This window comes from Electrophorus electricus, chromosome 5 (genome assembly GCF_041902795.1).
Source record: "Electrophorus electricus isolate QZ-2024a chromosome 5, ASM4190279v1, whole genome shotgun sequence".
Lineage (NCBI taxonomy): Eukaryota > Metazoa > Chordata > Actinopteri > Gymnotiformes > Gymnotidae > Electrophorus > Electrophorus electricus.
Genome location: NC_137501.1, coordinates 30,611,547 through 30,634,039, shown reverse-complemented (window position 1 = coordinate 30,634,039; position 22,493 = coordinate 30,611,547). Strand labels below are relative to the sequence as shown.

Sequence of the window (22,493 nt, the reverse complement as noted above, 5' to 3'; positions counted from 1 at the left end):
TATACATTTATCATCATTATGATTATTATTGTTGTTGCAGTTTAGAACATTCTAGTCTCTAAACAATGCACTTAATGATTAAATCCCCCCACACCATGTCCAATCCCATTTATCCTTGCCAGTATTTTGTAATCAATCGACTCCTCTTTCTCCCAATAACACGAGTTACAGCGGCACCCTGCAGTGTGCATCGCTCAGCACGCGCCTGTGTGATTCGCTCAACAGGAGAGTGGAGCGACTCTTTACGCCTCCGGAGTTTTAGGATGGACATTAAAACTCTTCGCTAAAGAACATTAACGCTCCGCTGATAATACTGCAAGTCACAGCCACGTGCAATTATTATTATTTTAAAAAAATTGTAGTTACTTTTACGCGTGTGTCAGGGATTGGAGCCAACGCGCCTGGTCAGTGTGAGCCGACAGGCACGAACAGCGAACATATCTGCAATGGCGCAGCCGCAAAACGGATCTAATCTCACTGGGAACTTTACGAACCAGTTTGTCCAGCCGCCTTGGCGTGTCGCACTCTGGTCTGTTGCCTACAGCTCCATCTTGGCGGTCGCGGTCTTCGGTAATTTGATCGTAATGTGGATCATTCTGGCGCACAAGCGAATGCGCACCGTGACCAATTACTTCTTACTCAATTTGGCATTTTCGGACGCGTCCATGGCCGCCTTCAATACTTTGATTAATTTTGTTTATGCGACGCACGGCGACTGGTACTTTGGGGAATCATACTGCAAATTTCACAACTTTTTCCCCGTGACTTCTGTGTTTGCAAGCATTTATTCCATGACTGCGATCGCTGTCGACAGGTAAAGACGTGTGCCTGAGTGTGGGTGCGTGCGCGCACCGTTGTACCTAAACGATTTTCCTTAGACTACGAGGATCAGCAGTAGGTTAACAGAAGGTTCGCAATACCAATTACATTTTTATTGCACATTGATCTCTGCTTATACAAATGAAATGTATTTGAGAGTATTTTATGTAGGCATCATATAAAGCCTTCCAAACCTTTTTGGAAAAACTGAAAACATGCATTTTTAAAGGGCACTTAGTATGTATTTATAATATGTATTTCATTCAGTATTGCCTGCAGTTAAATTCTCTGTACTGAGAAAGTGCTTAGCGCAGATGTAAAAATACTTATGATGGAGCCGAGGGCTTCTCCACATTTACACATATTGAAACTGTTGCGAGCTTCCATCAGCTGGCTGTAATAACTTATTTACAATATCTCCAGGGCAGAAAACAAGAGAAGCATTCATTCATTTTTCACCGCAGAACTCTTTATTTCCAGTGCAAGTCTAAAATAAATCAGTGATCATTTTTGTTGTTTTGGCTCCGTACCGGAAGGATTAGTGGCATCCGCTGAGTTCTGAAACAGAAGGCATTTAGATCAGATGATAAGATGCAGATAACATGCTTCTTCAGCACTCATTAGTTCACCCTGTTACCACACCAGCTGCCATACCTTTGGTAGAAATAAAAAGCATAACATGAGTCCAGTGCCACTGGCAGTCAAACATTCCTCTGGTACCATGTTTCACAGAAGCGGGGGTGCGCTGCAGCTCATGAGCGGTTTTTCCTCTTTCCACAACCCTGGTGCACATTCATTGTCTTCTCAGACATGTAGCCTATGTTTTAACAAACTGTAAACTGGATCCTCTTTTCCTGGGGCTTATCACTGGTTTGTGTCTTATACTTCTCTTTATATAAACTTCTGAGTAGCAACAAGTTGTGTATGAGATATGATTAATTTGAGGGCTTACATAAGGATCAGCATTATTATTAAATCTGCTGGCTGCTATTATTAAATCTGCTGGCTGCTGTCATACTGTACCATTTCAAGGCCGTTAAATATGTTCATTATCTTTAGTAATTTGGCATAGGAGATCCTGGGGGAAGCAACGTGCCATGAGCACTTTTCATTCTGTGCTTAAATACTGATTTAACAAATACGATCATCTTGTCAATTTAAGAGAGATGTTAAAGAGAGAGAGAAGGGGACTCAGTGAGAGCAGATTGCTGAAATGGCAATGGTGGCATGGAGATGAAAATGGAAAAATTGATGGTGAGAGGGAGAGTGTGTCCAGTGCCTCTCTCTCCGCAGACCGATTCCTATCAAATCACACATCTGTAGCTATCACAGGACGTGAATTAGTCTGGGTCTCCAATAAGAGCTCACACTCTGCCTACAGGCGCCGTGTTTAGGATCTGCTCTAGTGCTGAGGTTATGGGTGAATAGGCACCAAGATCTGTCCAAGCTCTGCTGCACAGGAGAGGAAAACAATTGGCTCTGATCTTTTAGTAGCTCCAGACACACAATGGGGCTGATCTGCAGTCTGGGTAAAGTCCCCTTCTCCTCACACACACACACACACACACACACACACACACACACACACACACACACACACACACATTATATATATATATATATAAAATAGCTTTCATTTTGACAACCAGCAGCACATTTGATACCCAACAGCCTCACTCATGTCTGCTGGAAAAAAAAACTACAACATTGCAGTATGAAATGGTGGCCTTTTAGACTTGATCAATAACCTTGTCGTGAACTTTGCCAGCATGGGTGGTTTAATACCTTTTAAGGGCTCTTGGTGTGAGTGTGTGTCAATAGGGGCACTTAAGTAAACCTTATTGGGAACGGTACAGAGCACTTTAATCAGATGAGCAGCGCATAGTACAATCGGATATACCTGAATGGTCTATTGATGGCAAATCTAATGAGCACAAGTGTAATTACTGAATACTTCAGATATTTACGATGGATGAGTGATGGGAAAAGGCAAACCATCTCTTTCCATGAGCAATGGCTTTTTCTGACTGAATTTCATAGAACTGAGGTTTCATAGAAGTGGGCGCCTTTTTTTCACAGAAGCACAGCAGGGCTGCTGAAGCAAAGAGCTCATTTCTGTCCGCCACGTCCTGAGCCCACCGTCTACCTCAGACCACCCAGAACGCCACCCTGAGTTACAGCCAAGAAGCACAGACAAGCAAACAAACCAAAATAAAAGGGGGGGGGGGGGGGGAATGGTGCCAAACAAACAAGCTTTGGCGGAGATGTAGAATAATCCGGCTCTTGCGCAAGGGCCGGCTGACTGAAATGTTCCGTGGCATGAGGTTTTTGGGGGTCTGCTTTGCTGACAGCACCAGTTCAGCTGCTTGCGATTTTCACTGACATTTATGCAGGAACTGGACAACTTCCCTGACACCCAGGTACAAGCCAGTGGAATTAAATGGTGCACTCAATTAGCATTAGCCACTGCCACTGAGACAGCTGCGTGTGGTTGGCACGCCTCTGAGTGGTTTGTGTCTCATATCGCATGGAAATGGCTGTCCCCCAGATTGTGCTCCCTCAATGCACACGGTCAGAAGTCTTTAGTATCGTAATATGTTTTAAGCAGTTCAAACTTTCTCCCGATCTCTGGAAGAGCATACGAGAGTCTACCCTTAAATTCTGTCTTCCATTTACCACATTCATGAAACGTGATCGTGTAGAATATATCATACGGAAATTACTTTAAAACCTTATTCAGTTTTCAAGGTTAGTGCAACATTGTGACAAAGTCAAGGAGCTTTTTCCCCCTTTAACAACTCCAGTTAGCTATAGAACACCAAATGGGTGTCAATGCAACACACCTGCAAAAAAACAGTGTATAATTAATGGCTCTTTCCGCACAGATTTCAGCACATTTCAGCACATGCTATATACACGCTATAGTGCACAGTATTAGACTCAAAAATGAGCACCACATGGTCATTAAGGAAAAGTTCAATTCAAGCAAGTGTGCACGTTACATTTTTGGTCTGGGAACTAATCCCTCTTTTAGATAAAGTTTTGTTTCCAATCCTGGGCATATAGTGACCCAGGTTGGAAAAACCATCAGACAAAGTGCTTAGCACACACAGGATTTTGACTACTATAGCTGGGACAGCCATCAAAATTAACTTTTTCCTATCGGCTCTTCTGCCTTTTGTGGCTGGGGGCCATTGTGGTATTTTGTGCTGGCCTGTGCAGCAAACAGCAGAGCAGCTCCCGAGAGAGCAGCTCAAACGATGATAGCAGGTCTGGTACATGCAAGAAGGTAAAAAGGTGCACCTTCGCAAAGGTAGTTGTCAAGTCATGGGTGGAGATACTCTGATTTGGGGTGATATAATTCTAATGTCTTCCCTTGACGTGAATCAGATTGGTGATGACCTCACCATCACTTTTTCAGATTACGCATTCTGAACAGCTTGTTTTAACATGTTTTCTAACAGACAGCCCACAACAACACTGGGTTGACTTATTTCACAGTTTGTGGGTTGGTAGGCACTCATGATGACCAAACATTTGTGCATAAACACTGAACAAGTGAGTTTTTCATAATATGTCCCCTTTAAGAAATCCTGAATGGCGTGCAGGATTTTCAAGAAGCTACATCAATAAGTGAGAGATGACATGAATTTAAATGAGGTTTCACCACCACAACCACATTTTAGATATATATAATCACATTTCCCAAGCTCAGCATCACTTTACAGATTCAATCACAGAACATGTATGGACAATAAAACAAAAATAAAAAAAAACCCTGAAACAGTAGACATATAGAACCCACTAGATACAGAACGTAAGACAACAGTATAACAAGGATACACTAGAAAACAGCAGAATGAGATGGAAAGAACAAAGAGAAGTGGAAGGTTTTTAGACTGTGATTTGAAGACTGAAATAGATCAGATGTTTTGGATGCTTGGAAGGGTCCAGTGTTGAGGTGCTACTACATTGAAAGGCATGCCACATGTGGACAAGAGATATGATATGATATGAAGTTGCACTTATATAGTGCCTATCTCAGTACCCAAGGATGCTTCACAATCAACACACTACATGTCACTTTTACATCCAGTCAACACACGGGCGAGAAGTGACTGCCAATTGCGCATGGTGTAATCTCAATCTGAAATCACAGCCCCCTGGGAGACTGGATCGAGTGCACGGAGGGGAGAACAACCAGGACAGAGCACCATCCATCACTGGACATGCAGGCATACAGTTAGTAATTCACATACCTACCTACCTACACACACACACACACACACACACACACACACACTTTTTAGGGTAGCCAATTTTTACAATCACATTATAGGCATGTAAGGGATCTGTTGTATGTTGCTGGGCAGACAAAACCATTGGCTTTGTGTTTGCCTTCAGCCCGTTAACACAAGTATGGTGAGAGAGAACAAGCGTGAATCAGATTGGCGGTGAGAACACTTGCCCGGACTCCGCGTTCTGTTCAGTTAATGCTTAGTCTTTTTGACAGAGATGGTGTTCGGGTTCTTTTCCACGATAATATGGCTCATTTTCCAGATATTCTGTATGGAACGCCACATGTCAGGTGCTGTGTGTTGCTGTCTGGTCAAATAATGTGCATCCATTCAGAGGCTTTGAACCTCGGGAGTCTTAAAACAAATGTTAGGTGCCCTGTTTGCAAAGGATGATGAATTTACCCAGAAAGCTTCATGGATACTGGAGATTGGGTTTTCGAAAGGCTTTGATGTCATGTAATTGTGTTATTCGCCTTAGCAATCACTTTCATGTGAGAGGGGCCTCAAACTTACTTGAGAGTCAAGTTTAAAAAAAAAAAAAAAAAAAAAAAAACTAATTTCATTAGAAGTCATTTCATTAGAAATTAGGCAAGAAGCAAATGTATGATTTTGTATGTTGGTCGTGATTACATATGCATAGAACAAATCCCCTCCCTGGCTATGCAGAGTCACTCAAAGTGCTCTGGTGCCATTTCCCTTCAGATAAACTTGTCTGCCCTAGAAAAATAACTGACTGCCTAACAGGCTGTCCACTGTCTACATAAGTCCCCTGAGGAAAAGACAGGCTTATGTCATTAGTGATAAGGGGTATATGAGAAATCCCCACAATGTCGTGCCATCTGGTTTCCAGTGGAATATGGAATATACCAAACACGTGTATGCTATGAATTCCTCACTGTTTTTACAGGACTAGGTTTTAGGGGCTAAAATCGGTCCTTTTTGACACTTGAATGCTATTGTTAGGGAATCCCCACCCTGGAAGCCCCTGCTGTTCCTCTGTCCATGACTGGTTTATGCCAGTTCTTCAAAACGTTTGTACAGACAAATATAATACAGATCAATCAAATACCCCTTTAACCTATATAGGATCAAATTGAGCTGTCATTGTCCTTATAGAATGAATTTGTTAATCTTGAGCACCCAAGATTTTTTTTTCAACTGGGAGCCGGTGATGATCATTTGTACCGATTTTTTAATTTAGGTACCCTGTTCTTTTTGTGACTCTTCACTCTTCTAGACTTGAACCTCTGTCCAGTCGTCGTTGGCCTTAGAGCGGAAAACAAATGTAAACAATTTTTCTGGGTCCAGGTAAAGAAACAGGCAGGCAGGGGAAATGCAGAGCTCGCGTTATTATTCTTTTAAACTTAAGAATTTGCATACCATCGATGCTTTTCAGCTTCATTATCACTCTATGTCTTGGGAACCCTCTCTCGCTGGCTCTGGCAACCTACTGAAACAGAAGTAGCCTGAAGTAGGCTGTGGTTAACTGCACACAGGTGCAACCAATTTTAATGATCTGCAGGTTTACCTGGGCCATCCCTCTGCTTCACACATGCCCCTGGTATATGCCCCCCCACTACCACAAAGCATAAAATGCAGTGTGCAAATGTTGCCTTTTCATTGTACAGGTATGGGAACATTTTCTTGGGATTCTAATCTACTCCTTTCTCTCTGTGTAGGTACATGGCCATTATTCACCCACTGAAGCCTCATTTATCAGCTACGGCTACTAAAGTGGTCATCGTGTGTATCTGGGTGCTGGCTGTGGCGCTCGCCTTCCCACTCTGCTTGTTCTCTACCATTAAAAAGTTACCCAAGAGGACGCTATGCTTTGTGGCGTGGCCTCAACCCAGCGAGGACCCATTCGTGTGAGAATGTTTCAGATTCAGTATTAAACATTAAAATACCGTATTGAATCATTTCTTTAAAATGAACCATTTCACCTGTGCATGCTCATAGAGAGCAAAGTAAGAATATACATTATACATTTTGGATTGCATTGTTATTCCAAACTCTGTAGCTGTTTCCATGCTAAACACTTTACCTGACAGTAGCAAGTTTTCAACAGTACATCATCTGTCTACACTCTGTACGTTGTGTTTGATAACATCTCCAAACACCATCTAGTGCCCCATACCCATCTATATCTGCTAACTTTTGCCTACTGTAAAACAAACCCATTTAGATGTGAGTTTTTAATCTTAGAATTTGATTTGTGTTTATACTTAGGGAGAGATCACCTAAAAGCATTGTTTCATTTATTTATTTATTTTTGTTAGAGGAAAACTAATTTGTCTCCAGACAATTAAGGTCTATATACAGAGATTGCCTAGCGAAAACCTTTTTAAAAGTATAGGACAAGCTAGGATGGTCTAGTCATGCTAACCTGTCAAAACCTGGCTGCCTAATAAAAGAAATTGTTTGAACCACTTGTAACCTGCAGTTTATATTTATAGCCCCGGTGACGGATTCCCTCCATACAATTTACAAATTGTTAGGGTTACACTTTCACACTTCTTCACTCCCTGATTACTAATTCCCATTTTGTCCGGCAGGTATCATATCATAGTGATGGTGTTGGTCTACATGCTGCCCCTAGTGGTGATGGGCATCACCTACACCATTGTGGGTGTGACGCTGTGGGGCGGGGAGATCCCGGGAGACTCATCAGACAACTATCACGGGCAGCTACGAGCCAAGAGGAAGGTACACACAGCTGCCTTTGATGTCTTAGATCAGTTCACCGTTAGTTATATTGTTTGGAGCCAGTTTACATCAATGGTATTTCAAAACTGATCTGCATAGCAAGGCTTAAGCAAAAATCAAAACTTATTTCATTAAAAAACAACATTCAAGTTTGTCCATTCCACAGTCTGTCTCAACATATTGCTAATTATCATTATGGAGATACTGACAAATATGGACGAACCTGTGATATCTGCTGACATGCATAGTTCAGGCTATACTGAATGTAAGCTTGCATTCCTATAAATTGGGACCTCTGAGAACCTCTTTTCTTTCTGTTGAGCTTGAACACTGGCTGATTTGTTTGCCTGAGGTTTCACAGTACATTATTAAATGGTCAATCATTTCTAAAAGTGACGTTCTCCCTACTGAAACTCTGCAAACAAAACCCCTGCATCTTGTTAGGCCGTGTTGTTACACCGTCTCGTTAGGCCTTGCACATTGAACTATGATCTGTCATAAGTATCCCCACATGCCCTGCTGTTCTGCATGCCATTACACTACGTTTTGTAAAACTCATTCTTACCATGCCTGCTATATCTTGGCCAAAAAAGATCGTAAGATGGCCCCTAAAAAGACCTGCTCCACATCTGCTCAGAATCCGAGCAACCAGCAGAGCATCACGGAAAGAAGTGTGACCCCGTCTAAAGATTACTTACCTGCATTCCTTACGTGTTGCCGTTATGCAGCTTGCATGACAAATTCTTTAAGACTAACAGGTAAGGGGGAGAAGAAAAAGAAGAAGGGAGGAATGAACCAATGGACAGATACTGTGAAAATGAATTCATTTTTTTTAACACTTCACCTCATCTCTACTGAGCTTTCAAATAGTAACATTTTACGAGTGCAGCCTGCTTCTTTGCTCACACTTTCACAGCCATAAATTCAAAATAATATTTAATTATTTTGATTTTGTGGGTGTACCAATGTGAGCAAAGGAGCAGGCTGCACTCATAAAATGTTTGAGTAACTTATTGCTGCTCCAGTTATTCAGTGACCAAACATGATGGAAGGGGCGATCCTAAAACAAAAGGCTATGAGACGGTTCAAAAACCAGGGATAGCAAATAAAAGAACATGGCAAACACAGCAGATAGGAACAGCAGTTATAGGAGAAACAGTATGGCAAAACAATACTTCACACAGATCGCAGGAATCAAGGGTATACATACACAGCAGACAAGGCAAATACGCAAAGTTGAGGTCAATAATGACTCGGACTGAGATGACGAGGACGGAGTGAACACAGGTGGGGCTAGCACGTAAAACGCACTCACTGCTAGGAAGTAAACAGAAGCACATGGGAGGACCGACAGAAACAAAAACAGAGCAGGAAAACAGGATACTGGGGGAAAATGTGGAGGGGAAAAGGTACAGACATCTGAAATTACTTGTCTGCAGTTTCTGCTTTATAATGAAATTATATAAATAGCAAATTTATAGAAACAACCGCTATCAAAGGTAGTTATTGTGTTTGTCTGTGTGTTTGTCTGTGTGTGTGAGAGAAACAGGTACATACAAAAGGAAAACAGTAATTAAAATTTTATAGAGTCATTAGAATTCCAATTCATTCTTGCAGTTCAGTCATTTATTACCCAAGCCATTCCCTACCTGCAACCACTCTCTAGATACACCACTTCCTGTGGCTACAGCCTGCTGTGTGTGTGTGTGTAGGTGTGTGTCTGTCTGTCTCCAGGACCACTGTTGCTAACTGTACTTTAAAAATTCAAAGCCAAAAACAGAGTTATGATATGAGAAAGGAACCATGCATCACTCATGGTACATTAACTGCCAAGTAATGTTTAACTATATAGCTGTCAGTTCTTTTTAAGCATGAACTTGCAGCCAGATGTTCCTTTAAGTGGAACTGATGTGCTTTTAGATACTTTAACAGCTGTTTTTAAATCCTTCACAGTTGGGTGGGGGAGTTTGTTTCTGAGAGTAGGCATTTGAGTCATTTGGAATCTCTCAGTTTCATTACTTTGGAGAAACCGTGCTGCTTCACAGGCTGGTCAAACCTCTCTGACCACCCACATTTTGGCGAGAGCCATAGCTGACTTATTGTGTTCACAGACCCTTTTGAGTAGCGTAGGTCAGCTTCCGGGCATCTGTCCAGCACCCGTGATGAATCCACGCCCATGGGTATTGTCTGGCGGTTGTTGCTGGATGTCCCTAACTTGGCTTGAGTGGTGATGTCGGTGTGGCTGAGGTAATAAATCCTTGGTAGAGGGGATGGGTGGTGGTGGTGGCGTTGGTATTGCCGAGGTAATAAATCCTTGGTAGAGGGGATGGGTGGTGGTGGTGGCGTTGGTATTGCCGAGGTAATAAATCCTTGGTAGAGGGGATGGGTGGTGGTGGTGGTGTTGGTATTGCCGAGGTAATAAATCCTTGGTAGAGGGGATGGGTGGTGGTGGTGGTGTTGGTATTGCCGAGGTAATAAATCCTTGGTAGAGGGGATGGGTGGTGGTGGTGGCGTTGGTATTGCCGAGGTAATAAATCCTTGGTAGAGGGGATGGGTGGTGGTGGTGGCGTTGGTATTGCCGAGGTAATAAATCCTTGGTAGAGGGGATGGGTGGTGGTGGTGGTGTTGGTATTGCCGAGGTAATAAATCCTTGGTAGAGGGGATGGGTGGTGGTGGTGGTGTTGGTATTGCCGAGGTAATAAAACCTTGGTAGAGGGGATGGGTGGTGGTGGTGGTGTTGGTATTGCCGAGGTAATAAAACCTTGGTAGAGGGGATGGGTGGTGGTGGTGGTGTTGGTATTGCCGAGGTAATAAATCCTTGGCGGTTGCAATATGCCCTCTGTTTTGCATATACTGCACTCCACTCCAGCCCAGCTGCCACTCAGGGCTTTCAGGCTGCTAAACTAAGGCCTTTCATCACACTTGGTAGAATTGCTGGAGCTCCTCACTTCATTCTGTGCTCTGCACCGTATTCTTTCGCTCTATTAAGAGCTAATTGGGAACTTAAATGCATGTGTCTGGCTGTGTCTGGTTGTGTGTGTGTGTGTGTGTGTGTGTGTGTGCCTGCATGCGGGGGGGGGGGGGGGGGGGTGAAGTAACGACAGAGGCAAGAGCGTGTTCTGAAGGGCCAACTACCCCATCTCTTTTCTACCTCAAGGATAATTAAGAGGACTCAGAAGGACGAACACCTTCCACAGCCTTTGAAATCCATCCTAATTACAGCAGGAGACAGGTCTACGCAATATGATTAGAGGTCCTTGTAGTGCATAAAGATGAAAATGGATAGTGGAGTGAAGGGAGTGGGTGCCTGTCCATCTCCACTTTATCTGTTGTCTCTGTTGAGATGACGAAGGGACAGTGTTTAAAGCCTTAAAGATCGTGTGACATATTTGAGTGTAACATGACATTCAGGCCTGGAATAATGCATGGAAGGACTTCGGATTTGTGATGTAATTGGACTGTGAAGACGATTCATTGATTCTACTATTATTTTTCCCCTGTCCTTTCCTTATCCTTAGAGATACAGACAGAAATTAAAAGTCATCTTGGAGGCAGAAGTCATTCTACTTTTGAATAACTAATTGACCTTTTGAATAACTAATACTGATGTGAACAGCACATAAAATGAGCAGGAACATGAACAACAAGCTAAAAAATGTCAAGTTTCATTTGTGATTGTATTAAAATATGGCTGAACATGGTTGTAGTAAATGTACTGGAAAACATGAGGATATCAGCATTTTCTAAAACATGCTTTTTGATATTAGATCTGTTTAATGTACAGATTCCTCACCTTATTTGACACTGATATTTGTTTGAATGAGCATGTCCATATTTAGACATTGCCAGCTGACTCTTTCAGTAGTTTATAGTTCGGTTTAACAAGCACTACTTTGCTTTACGAAGTAAAAATACTGATAGCATCCGTACAATCCATTTTTGATGGAAAAAAATGGTCCCATTTACTCATAATGGCTTAATCAATATCCAAGGCCTGCTCCTTTGGGCATAGCACGTAGCACACATTCCGACATTTCCAACAAGCTTTAGCTCTCTTTAGCTTGTCCATGACATTCCAGTATCATTGTAACGAAGCCTTAGTTAAGATGTCTGATTGCTTCAGGGATTACCAAAGGAGGTGCTCACTTCACTATGTAAAAGTTCAATGAGAGGGCTAATGTGAGGCTCAGGAACGCCATTGAGCTATTGGAGCTTTTCTTTAAAGGGTGAGGATTAGTAAGCTCAGCCGGCAAGTCAAACCTGCAGACTCCTCGTCATCTCACCTGGGGCAGAGTTTAATGAATGTTCGCAGATCTCTGATTGGCCCGATCGGAGGGAAGATGCATCATCATCATCACTCCCCACCTGTGTCTAACATTCCTTCATGCATATGTATACTCACATGCACACATGTGAAGCCATCTGTCTCCCTCATGCTCTCTTCTCATGAAATTAGCCTAGGTTCCCTGTCAGAAATGTTCAGCGCTTCTCAGACAATGATGCAAAGCATAAATTATTTGTTGGGCACTTGCTGGAAGAAGGCTGGAGGCTTTTGGAACTGCATAATTCAATATCCATTATATACTTTAAGAAAATTAAGCTCTACATTTGTATTCAGAGCACATCTCTGAAAGTTTAATAGCAGTTTTTGTTTCCTGGTCTTGTGTTCTTTTGTCATTTTCATTCAAAATGTGCTCAGTAAATATTTTAATCTTGTTAATATGATAATTTAGACAAGAGAACAAGATTCTGAATTACAAGCATGAAACCACGTGTGTGTGTGTGAATTCTTGTCAAGGAACTGAATATGTACCAAAGTAAAACATTTTTTTGAAATGGAAGCTTCCCCACAGTATGCTATAGCAAGATAATTGCTATATTTTAAAGACTTTTTAATAACATTGACTACACAAGCCAGTAATGTTCACATTTCCATGTTAATCAAAACATATAGCTACATTATTACAGAAATTAGTTTTAGAAATTAGAGACCAGCCGTCTAGAGAAAGAAAATAATTTGTCACTGACAACCTTTTATTCGTTTTCCTTAAAAGCTTTGTTTCTGTAATTTTAAAGCTCTAAAGTACAAGAAATAAAAGTTGTCAGGGGCCTGGTCCCTCAAAAACATTCCCAACTCACATTCTTACTCCCTATTGAACCACAATTCATCTTATCCATGGTTTATTAAATTGGAATCATAACACTATATAGGCAATGCATCCCAGTCAAGCCTTTTTAGAGTGTGCTGTCCATCACTTTCAACTGCCAGTGAAATGTTAAAGAAGAAGATTCAGTATAATCAACATATGTAATCAACTCAATCCCCGCTGTGCGAGGGAGAGTCAGAATATATCCCCCCCATCTGAGTCGTTTCTCGCTCGCTTCATTTGATATAAATAAGCACAGTGGAAGCCATTCTGGAGAAATGAACAAATCAGTGCGCCGTAATGCATTGCCTCTGGCATGCTTGGCCTTTTGAATCCCTCCACCTCCTCTCTGCTTTCCGCGAGCTCATTCCCCTCGCACCACTAAAGCGATTTATTTCCATTTTACTTCTCAGAAAAGACAACCCATCAGTGGTGGAAGACATGACTAAATCACATGCTTTTTCGTGCTTAGTTTGCATTTGTTTGATTTATTTTTTGCCTGACCAATTGTAAATAAGCATTTTCCAGCTCTCTTATAGTATAGTTATCAAACTGGCCCAAGAGACCAGAGTCATGTGTAGGTCATAAAACTGGCAAAAGGGTATATTAACAATACAGTAAAAAAAAAAATCTGCAGGCAAAAGGATAGTTTTAAAGAGATACAGTTGGATTAAACAAGAGTAACGAAACGGGAAACCAGTACTGAGAAGACTAAACAGAAGGCAACAGTTCACAAAGACCGAGCCGGCGACTGAGGTATATATACAGAGCTGATGAGGTGAACTGGGAAGCAAGTGAGGGTGATTAATTGGAAGGTGAACTAGATCTGGTGGAGGAGACGGAGGAGACAGAGGGTGTGGCGTGTGGCTAAGGATTCTGGGAAATGGAGTTGCTGGCAAGGGCGTGACAACAGTAAAAGACAAATTTACTGAACTCCCCACAATACATCAAAGAAAATAAGTACCAAAACAGCCAACAGACCAAACCAAATTCATTCTGCTTTTCACTTTTACCATATTTAACACTTTTAATACTTTTTTGTCTGAGGCGCTTGTCTGTGCTATACAAGTTAAGTTTTCATTTGCCCAATGCTAAAACTGTGCAATGTTTTTTTATCTGTGCCTGAAAGCAGCCTAGCATATGCTGTCACTATTGTGATGAAGCCATGTAAACAGAATTAAACATATCAATGTAATATATAAGTAAAGTGTGACTTGTGATTTATCCAGACTGTGAGCTACTGTATCAAACATGGACACTTAAAAATGCTTAGCATTTTCCATATTGACATATACAGGCTATACACTCCATCTCCACCACAAACCTTCCACAAGTGATCCAGGTGATCCACAAGTGATCGGGGGGTCCAAACCCACAACCTTTCCCCTTAATGAACAAATGCTGATGTAAGACAGCATATCATATCAATCAAACGTATCAAATCAAATTCTTTTATGGGCCATAAGTGCATGGCATAAAACTGTAGAAATGTGCCGAAATGTTTTAGTCAGGTGAGATGAGAGAAAAAACCTTGGCACATTTTGTTGTTTCTCTCATTAAAGACGATCCCCATCATCCCCTGCCTAGGAAGAACCAGTTGCCGTCCTGTCCTATCGACTGAGGACTGCAGTCTGAGTAATGTCTTGAAAAGATTAGTTTGGACCCTGGTGCCAAATGCCTGGTGTCAACAATGATTAGTCATGTTTAGTTCTATAAGAACTGAGTTAATATCCACACCACATGAGTTCAACCTCCCCAGGGTAGCAAAGAGGCTTGGGCAATTCCATCTAAGCAGCAGCACAGAGCCAGCGCCTTCTCATAGCTGGCTTTGAATAATTTACAAATGTGAAATAATTGAATAAATGAAGCATAACGCCCCAAAGTGAGGTTTAGAAATGGCTTTAGCGGAGACGCCGTCCCACCCTGTCATGTGGGATCTTCAGCTGCAGCCATGTTCTTCTGTGACTGGCTGTCTGGCTGTCCTTCATTTTGCATACAGATGCATGTTTAAGCTCCCTTCAGCAACTACCGTGTGCTTTGACATGGCATCAGAGACAGGCTCAGAGACCCGGTGCCTCTCGTCACCAGTGTAGAGACACCCAAGTGAAATGGACCCTAACGGATTTAAATACAGCAACTGGGGTGCTTTTTATGTGGATTTTTAGAAGTGATTGCCACTTTTTTAGCACTCTGAAAAGGAAATTAAAATTTCTTACCATTCTGTAACATTTTGTATTGAGGCTAATTCGTGTTTTTTCTATCACGCAGAAGGCACAATTTTAAGCAGTTTAATCAAGTTGGATACATTCAGTGAGGAGTATTGTGCACGCAAGGAAGTCCCATGATTCAACATTATTTGCAATACATTATCATCATATTTTATTTGCAGAAAAATCTCCCTTTGTTCTTTGTCTTGTTTTTGCTTCATTTATGTATGGCGGCATTATTTTGGCACAGTAACTCTTAAATCTGACAACTGCTACTCCAGAGCCCAGCTAAGATGTTGGCTTACACCTGTTCAACTGTACGTTAACACAAATATCTAATAAGTCAACCACATGGCAGCAACTGGAGGCATGTAGGCATGTAGGCATGTCTTTTGACACACTCATTCAATATTAACCGGTTGTAGCATGTAGCTAGGACACAGATATTCTGATGCAAGAGGAGTTGGCTTTGCTATTGAGCACTCGGGAAAGTGTAACACCCAGTTAAGCCAATCATATCAGGCCATGTAAATTTTAGACCAATGATAACAGACCACGACATCAGCTAAGATGTTCAAACCCTTCGCTAGGGACATAGGAAATCTCTGGTAGAGACTACATGTGTGATGCCGGTGGCTCAGAGAAAGCGAGAGGCAGGGTTGTGGGGAAGTGCATTTTATTATCCATAGATAATAAGGTAACTGATGCACGAAATACACACAAGGTGGTCATCGTCTCGAAGGCAGCGCAGTGGACACTGTTGCTGGATTGTCCGCCAATGTGCAGTGCTGTTTTCGGCTGTGGATTTTAAATAGACACACCATTAGCGAGGGCAGGTGCGCCCAATTTATACTCCAGGGATTGGGAGCGAGGTTGGGAAGTGGAATGATCTCTTTTATGAGTGGACCGGCCTCCCATGACACTATGGAATAACCTGCACAGAAATCCTCTTCAAGCTAGCTGAACCAAGTCAAAAGAACTGTTCACTAGCCACATATCTAACTCTTGTAAATAAATCCACTTTCTCTGCCCAAAACACCAGCTAATACAGCCAACTATCTAGCTATCTATTACATCTATGTTTACTTCCAGATACACAACATTGGATAGCTAGCTAGATAATTTACAATACTAGACATCCTGGTATTTTGAGGGTGTGTCATAAAACATAACTGTGTTGTAGAACAAATTGCGAATTAACTGTCACAAAATTCCCTACATTACTCATCTTTACAAAATCTTGCTTTTTGCAAATAGATACATCATGGCACTTTACAGAATGGGCATGTTATGAAGATTCGTGGCAAAACAATTACCTGATGATTGATGTTGATAAAACTGGAGTTTGTACACAGGGATTTACTTAATTTACTTCCATTCAGGCAGTTGAGTGTCTAATCTTCCTGGTTTTACCATGTTGTGCATTTTACACAGAGACATTTCCCCCCGGGGAAGGGTTTCTGGAAAGGAAGTGAGCTAGCACTATAGCTAGGACGTGCACTAACAGCGAACTAACAATAGTGGTTGGTATGAAGAAAAGCTCCCAGAGTGACCACCATTGCAAATGATCTGTTTTACATCCATTTCTGCCTTTTGGCAGATTTTATTTCATTTTTCCTAAACACAGAGTCATGTTTCATCTAGACTATTAAATTGTCTGAACAAACCCATCTTATCCCAGACCTATTTACTGAGCTCCCACTGCTTGTCTGTTGATGAGTAGCTCCTGGTACAGTGTGCTGTGCTCTGCTCTGTGCCGGCAGGTGTGAGGTCTGCCACAGATTTCCATACTAAGGAAGACTCAGCTAGATCCATGTTCTTGCCCATGGCACAGGCTGGGGAAGCATGAGGAATGTAATCATCTCCATTAGTGCAGTGAGATTGGAAACCCTTCCAATCAGAAGGAAACTGTGAAAGAGAAGTTTCTCCTCGAGTGGGGGTGGGTGAGGGTGCAGTTATGGGTCTCATGATCACTCACTGCACCAAGGACCACTTGGAAGTGGACAACAGAAATTCCTCCATTTCTCTTGATTGCCATTCCCCTGTTCTTTGGTCTTTTCCTGGTAATTCCTAGGTTCACATTTTCATTACTTTTTCTGAAGCTTCTGGATTGTGCGTCCGTATGCGTTCATAACTTTTTCTAGCTTTTTTTGTCAGTTGCACAATGATTTTAACCTTTTCAAAATCAGGTAATTGTATTCAAAATGTAAAAAAAAGTTATATAGTGTTTTGTTTATTTGTTTCATCATATTTGTCATTTGTACTCTCGTGGGCTCTCTGCAGCAGTTTGATTAGAGTGGCCCAGCTTCACATAAGTGTGTCAATGCTCCTTCACTGTGCATAATCAACATGTCATTTCACTTCCTCTATCTTACAGTAATCTACAGCTGTGCATCAGCAAGATAAATAGATGTGCCTAAAACAAAACAAATGTGTTTATGCATAGTAGTTGCCTTAAATCATTTTATTTCAAGCCGACAGTTTTATTCAAAGCAACTTGCATTTCTGAACACAATTTAAGCAATCAAGGGATAAGCGCATTGCTCAGAGGCTAACAGTGGCAACCTGGCTGTGGTGGGGCTTGAACTGGCAACCTTCTGATTACTAGTCAAGTACCTCAAACACTGAGCTACCACTGGAGAGCCAACACATGCATTTGTAGATTTTTTGTTTGTTTGTTTATTTAATTTGCATAATTCATACATCTTAAATTCCTGTGGTTTTACACCTCTAGTATGTCATTATTGTGAATTGATGTTGCCATATTTGCTATCTCAACCTTATTTTTAGACTTACTTGTTGCGGTCACTGTTAGGGCAAAAGATCTTTAGAAGGTGTCTGTTCCATGTTCCAAAATGATTGAGATGTGTTGATTATTTTGTCAGTGATCCGCAAGTAGGAACAGTGTGCACAATGTGAAGTGACATGCAATGATTGGATCTGATTTTCAGGCAGACCCTGGGTGTCTTCATTAGGATGGAGACTTTGATCATACTCATGCTTGGAGACTTGATAATGATAATTGTAATAAGAAAGCACCCTAGTGGAAAACGTGTTGGTTTAGTTCAAGCAACTGAGTGAACCAATCACAAAAAAACCCAAACCAAACCAAAAAAAAGCATTTATGCTATTGGTGGGGTCCAAGATGTTGGTTTCTTTCATGTTGTCACTGAAAAGATCTGTTATTAAAAAAAATTGTAATAAAAAAAAAATTAAAAATTGTATAACTCAGCGTGAAACACTTTTTGGCATACTTTCTCTCATCAATTTGACCTCCTTAGCCACTTTACCTCCTCCAATAGGGGAAGCATCATTGTTGCCGAGTACATTATAACAATACAAAATGATAAATACAGATACTAAATACAAAGCTAACAGTAAATGAAGTAAATTTAAAAAATGTCTACATTACAAATCCTGATCACTGGTTTATATTTATGTTTAAATGGGAAAAAAAGACACTACATTAGAAAAGGTAGCTAAAAAGCTTCCTTCTAAGAATATTGGCTGAGACATTCTTTAAGAATGTGTTGAATATTCTCCCAACAGCACATTGTACGAAGGAACCAACAAAATGTCACCTCTTCCTGCAAAATGACAGCTCTTCTATCTCATCTTCCCTCCCTCGCATCCAGGTGGTGAAGATGATGATTATTGTGGTCGTGACCTTTGCCATCTGCTGGTTGCCTTATCATGTCTACTTCCTGACCACGGGTCTAAACAAGCAACTGGTTAAGAGGAAGTCCATCCAGCAAGTTTACCTCTCAGTCATGTGGTTGGCCATGAGCTCAACCATGTATAATCCCATCATCTACTGCTGCCTCAACAGCAGGTAAAATGCAAAACGCTCACATATTCTTTTGGCCGTTGTGTACCATTTCTGCTACTGTAAAATCTTCTTATGCCAAGAAGATGCATGACCAGAAGAACATGCTGGCCAAAGTAAAGCACCTGTTGAGTCTTTGAGCACTGAAAGTAGCTAAGGAATAGCAAAAATACTATGGCTATTCAAAGGCCTATTCAAGGAGATACAGAAATAGATTAGTGAAAGAGGCTGACAAGTTTCTTTGAAATATCAAGTGGGTACTGGAAGAATTATTTTTCTTATTACACCAATTGTACACCACATTGAGTTGGTCTCCCATGAAAATCATTGTTTCTTACAAATGATCAAATTTAAAGAGTAAGGAAAATGACAAAAACAAACTATCAACAGAAATATGAGTTGTGGAAAAAAAAAATACATGAAATTGAGTGAAGAAAGGATAAGGGGACATGGGAAAAAGCCTAAACTTGAAATCAGTAACGTATAAATTATGTAGCCCCAGTATGGCTTATACAAACTGGGTCTTACACCTAACTGGGCAATTTTTCCAGACTTAATGATGTCACCTTGATGCCCCTCCCACTTCCTCTTATTCGGGCTCTTCTTCACTAAAGGTTTCGGGCAGGCTTCAAGCGGGCGTTCCGCTGGTGCCCCTTCGTGCGCTTGTCAAGCTACGAGGAGCTAGAACTGAGGGCCACCCGCCTGCACGTGACTCACCAGGGCAGCATGTACACGCTGTCCCGTGTAGAGACCACCGTTGTGGCCATGGGTGACCAGAGCGAGCCGCCGACCGACCCGACCCGAAAAAGCCTTGTGGGCCACCCCAATCACAATGGATGCCCTCATAACACCAAGAGCAGAGCAGGCACCTACATGCCCAGTGACGCTCAAGAGGAATTCTGCTAAAGGACCGCGGGACGTCCACAGGGATGGTACCCTCAGCAACAATGCTGTGTTCGGGTGGACAAATAGGGGACATTGTGCTTCTTTTCCATTTCAGTGTACACCTTCATCAAGCTTCTATAAAAGACAGAGATGAAGGTTATCTGTTGCATCTGGTGAGTATGGACACTCAGGCCAAAAAGGAACTATAGCTGGTCTGTGTCATTTCATGATTAAAATGCATTGGATCTGTGAAAGCATGGTGAAAAAATGTAAATGTTTCTGTACTGCATGAGTAATCTTTTCCCCAGCAAGGATCTACAGCTCTGTAAAAAATAATTTTTGGGCCAGACAGATAAGGTTTAGCAGCCTAATGGACTAAATATTCAATGAAAAATCTCTGAATTCAATATCCAGATTTTTTTTTTTTAATTGAAATGAAACAAAATCCATCATTCGCCATTGTTTTGGTTAAAATACCTGGTTGAGAATGTTTTAACAGGAGCTACATCATTTCTTGTAGCCGTAACACTCTAATTCCCACCTTCATAATAGGCTTTCGTGATAAATGGTCGTCTGCGGTTCAGTCCGTCTTCTCTAGAGATAACTGTGCAGTAATTACTTCACAAGGACTGCAGAGTGTATTGAATATAATCCCCACTATTAAGTCTCTGAGGACACTTGAGGTTTGTGTACTTGTGGAAGGCATAGGTTTATGAAGACTCTGTAAAAGCTTCCAAGTGCTGCTCAACAGCACCGTGCATTGAAAGTTTCAAAATGGAACTTTGAATTATTGGCTAAAATGAAGACTAAAATGTGCCCAAGTGGGACTCCCCCCCCATAAGCATGAAAGAGACCATCCAGTGGCGCTCCAGCTCAGCGTTCCTGTCGCAGTAGAGAAAAAGGAAAACGGTACGTCCCAGAGCATGGTGAGGGCTGAGGTTAGTTCTTCTCTTCTACTATTTCAGTCACCCGTGTTTAATACTGTGCCGTTTTGAATGATTTCAAACGACAGCTTAATATCACGATACTCCTTGTTTGTTTTTCAGTAAAACGATTAATATAGAGTTCTGATTTTGCTAGCTTGTCACATATTACACAGAGTGCAGTCCCTCTGGCTCTCACCTTGAGATTACTCATAATGCAATAGTGTCAGTTGTGATTAGGAATACATCCCTGTTGGCATGCCCACACACATGCCTGTGCATATACACACACACACACACACACACACACAGAGCTCCATACTGCACACAATTCTTGCATTTTAAAAGACAATAGCTGTGTTTCTTTACCTATGTGAAATGGCCCTAGCATTTACAGTTACGTGTTGTGGTAAACACAGCTGGGAGTCATAACTGTGAGCAGGGGGATGAGGACTGTCCCCTCATAGCCTAAGATATTGATTAGTGAAGCCTGAGGAGATTAGCCCCATGCCTGGACTCTGAACTCCAGTCTAGAGAAAAGAAATATGTCTGGGAGCCATGAAGATTTCTCATTCAAGTGTGCAGCAAAGTCAAGTGTGATGGATTTCTTCCAGATAAGTGACATCCACCTGTGGCCTCCACAGATAACACACATATACTATATATATTCAAGATTGTAGTAAAAGTATAGCATTTCCAGAGAAAACATTTCTGACAGAGGTCCTTCATCAGCTGTGCAAGCAAAGTGCTTCAAAGTGCAAGCAAAGTGGGAAGTGGAAGCACTTTGCTGGCACAGCTGATGAAGGATCTCTGTCTGAAACATTCTGTTCCTCTGGAAACTGTACTGGAAACTGTAGTCACTCACCTAGAATCTTCTGCTATATATGAATGATAACCTAAAAATACTTTACAGTAAATGTGTATAAATGTTTAAATAACTGCCGTCCATTTTAAAGAGGTTTGTTAATATTATATAGTACAGTATAGAGATCAGTTTTTATTGTTTGCATGAAAGCATGTGAAAACATTGAAAAATGAAACATGAATGCATCATCTAGATTAGTTATTAGTTAAATGTAGTAGACTGCCAATCCTGATAGTTGAACAGTTTAGCAGGTAATTCCTTTAAATCCTTTGCATTTTAAAAAGAGTTGCATGGCTTAAGTAATAGCTTCCTTATCAGCATGCAGAATGCAACAAAATTTGCTCCATTACTTATCAACTGGTTAAAATCAGTGAGCTATTATTTCTGTACTATTTCTGAATTAGTTTCATCTAGAGGTACTATATACAATCAGTGTACTGCATTTTGCTTCTTCCACTGAAAACATTTACATTTCTTAGTGCTTGCTGCTTGAAAAGTGCTACTAACGCTTAAAACGTTTGGATGTTTGACTGTAATCCTAATAAGCTATCAATGCCTTTCCAAGACTGGCTGTAATTCTTTTTTGACTGGTTTGTAAAGGGTAACATTGATTTAATGGTTAATCTTGTTCACTCGTTTTTGTTAGGTTTTTTGGGGACAAGCTTGCCTTTTTGTGTTCTGTAAATATGACCACAAAGACAAATACAGACATGTTCCGACATTGTGAAAGTATTAACCGTGATTGTATCTATTCCGTGATTACAGCTATTCAGGGCATGTGTATAGGCTCATGTGCAATAAATCTGTCAGAAGTTAC

General features: G+C 41.3%; 1 protein-coding gene across 1 annotated transcript; it reads left to right on the top strand.

The window, feature by feature from the left end:
- The first annotated feature begins 235 nt into the window (after positions 1-235).
- Positions 236-22,493, top strand: tacr3a (tachykinin receptor 3a). Its single transcript, XM_027021845.3, has 5 exons — positions 236-814; positions 6,797-6,985; positions 7,673-7,823; positions 18,813-19,009; positions 19,618-22,493. Exons 1-5 carry the CDS (start codon positions 447-449, stop codon positions 19,907-19,909), a joined length of 1,197 nt encoding a protein of 398 aa, XP_026877646.2. The 5' UTR covers positions 236-446; the 3' UTR covers positions 19,910-22,493.

What these genes read in the sequence shown, in the direction of transcription:
- tacr3a (XM_027021845.3), top strand. Translation starts at nt 447, where the DNA reads ATGGCGCAGCCGCAAAACGGATCTAATCTCACTGGGAACTTTACGAAC. An exon ending in ACTGCGATCGCTGTCGACAG is followed by an intron (nt 815 to 6,796) that starts GTAAAGACGTGT and finishes CTCTCTGTGTAG; the next exon opens with GTACATGGCCATTATTCACC. An exon ending in TACTGCTGCCTCAACAGCAG is followed by an intron (nt 19,010 to 19,617) that starts GTAAAATGCAAA and finishes TCTTCACTAAAG; the next exon opens with GTTTCGGGCAGGCTTCAAGC.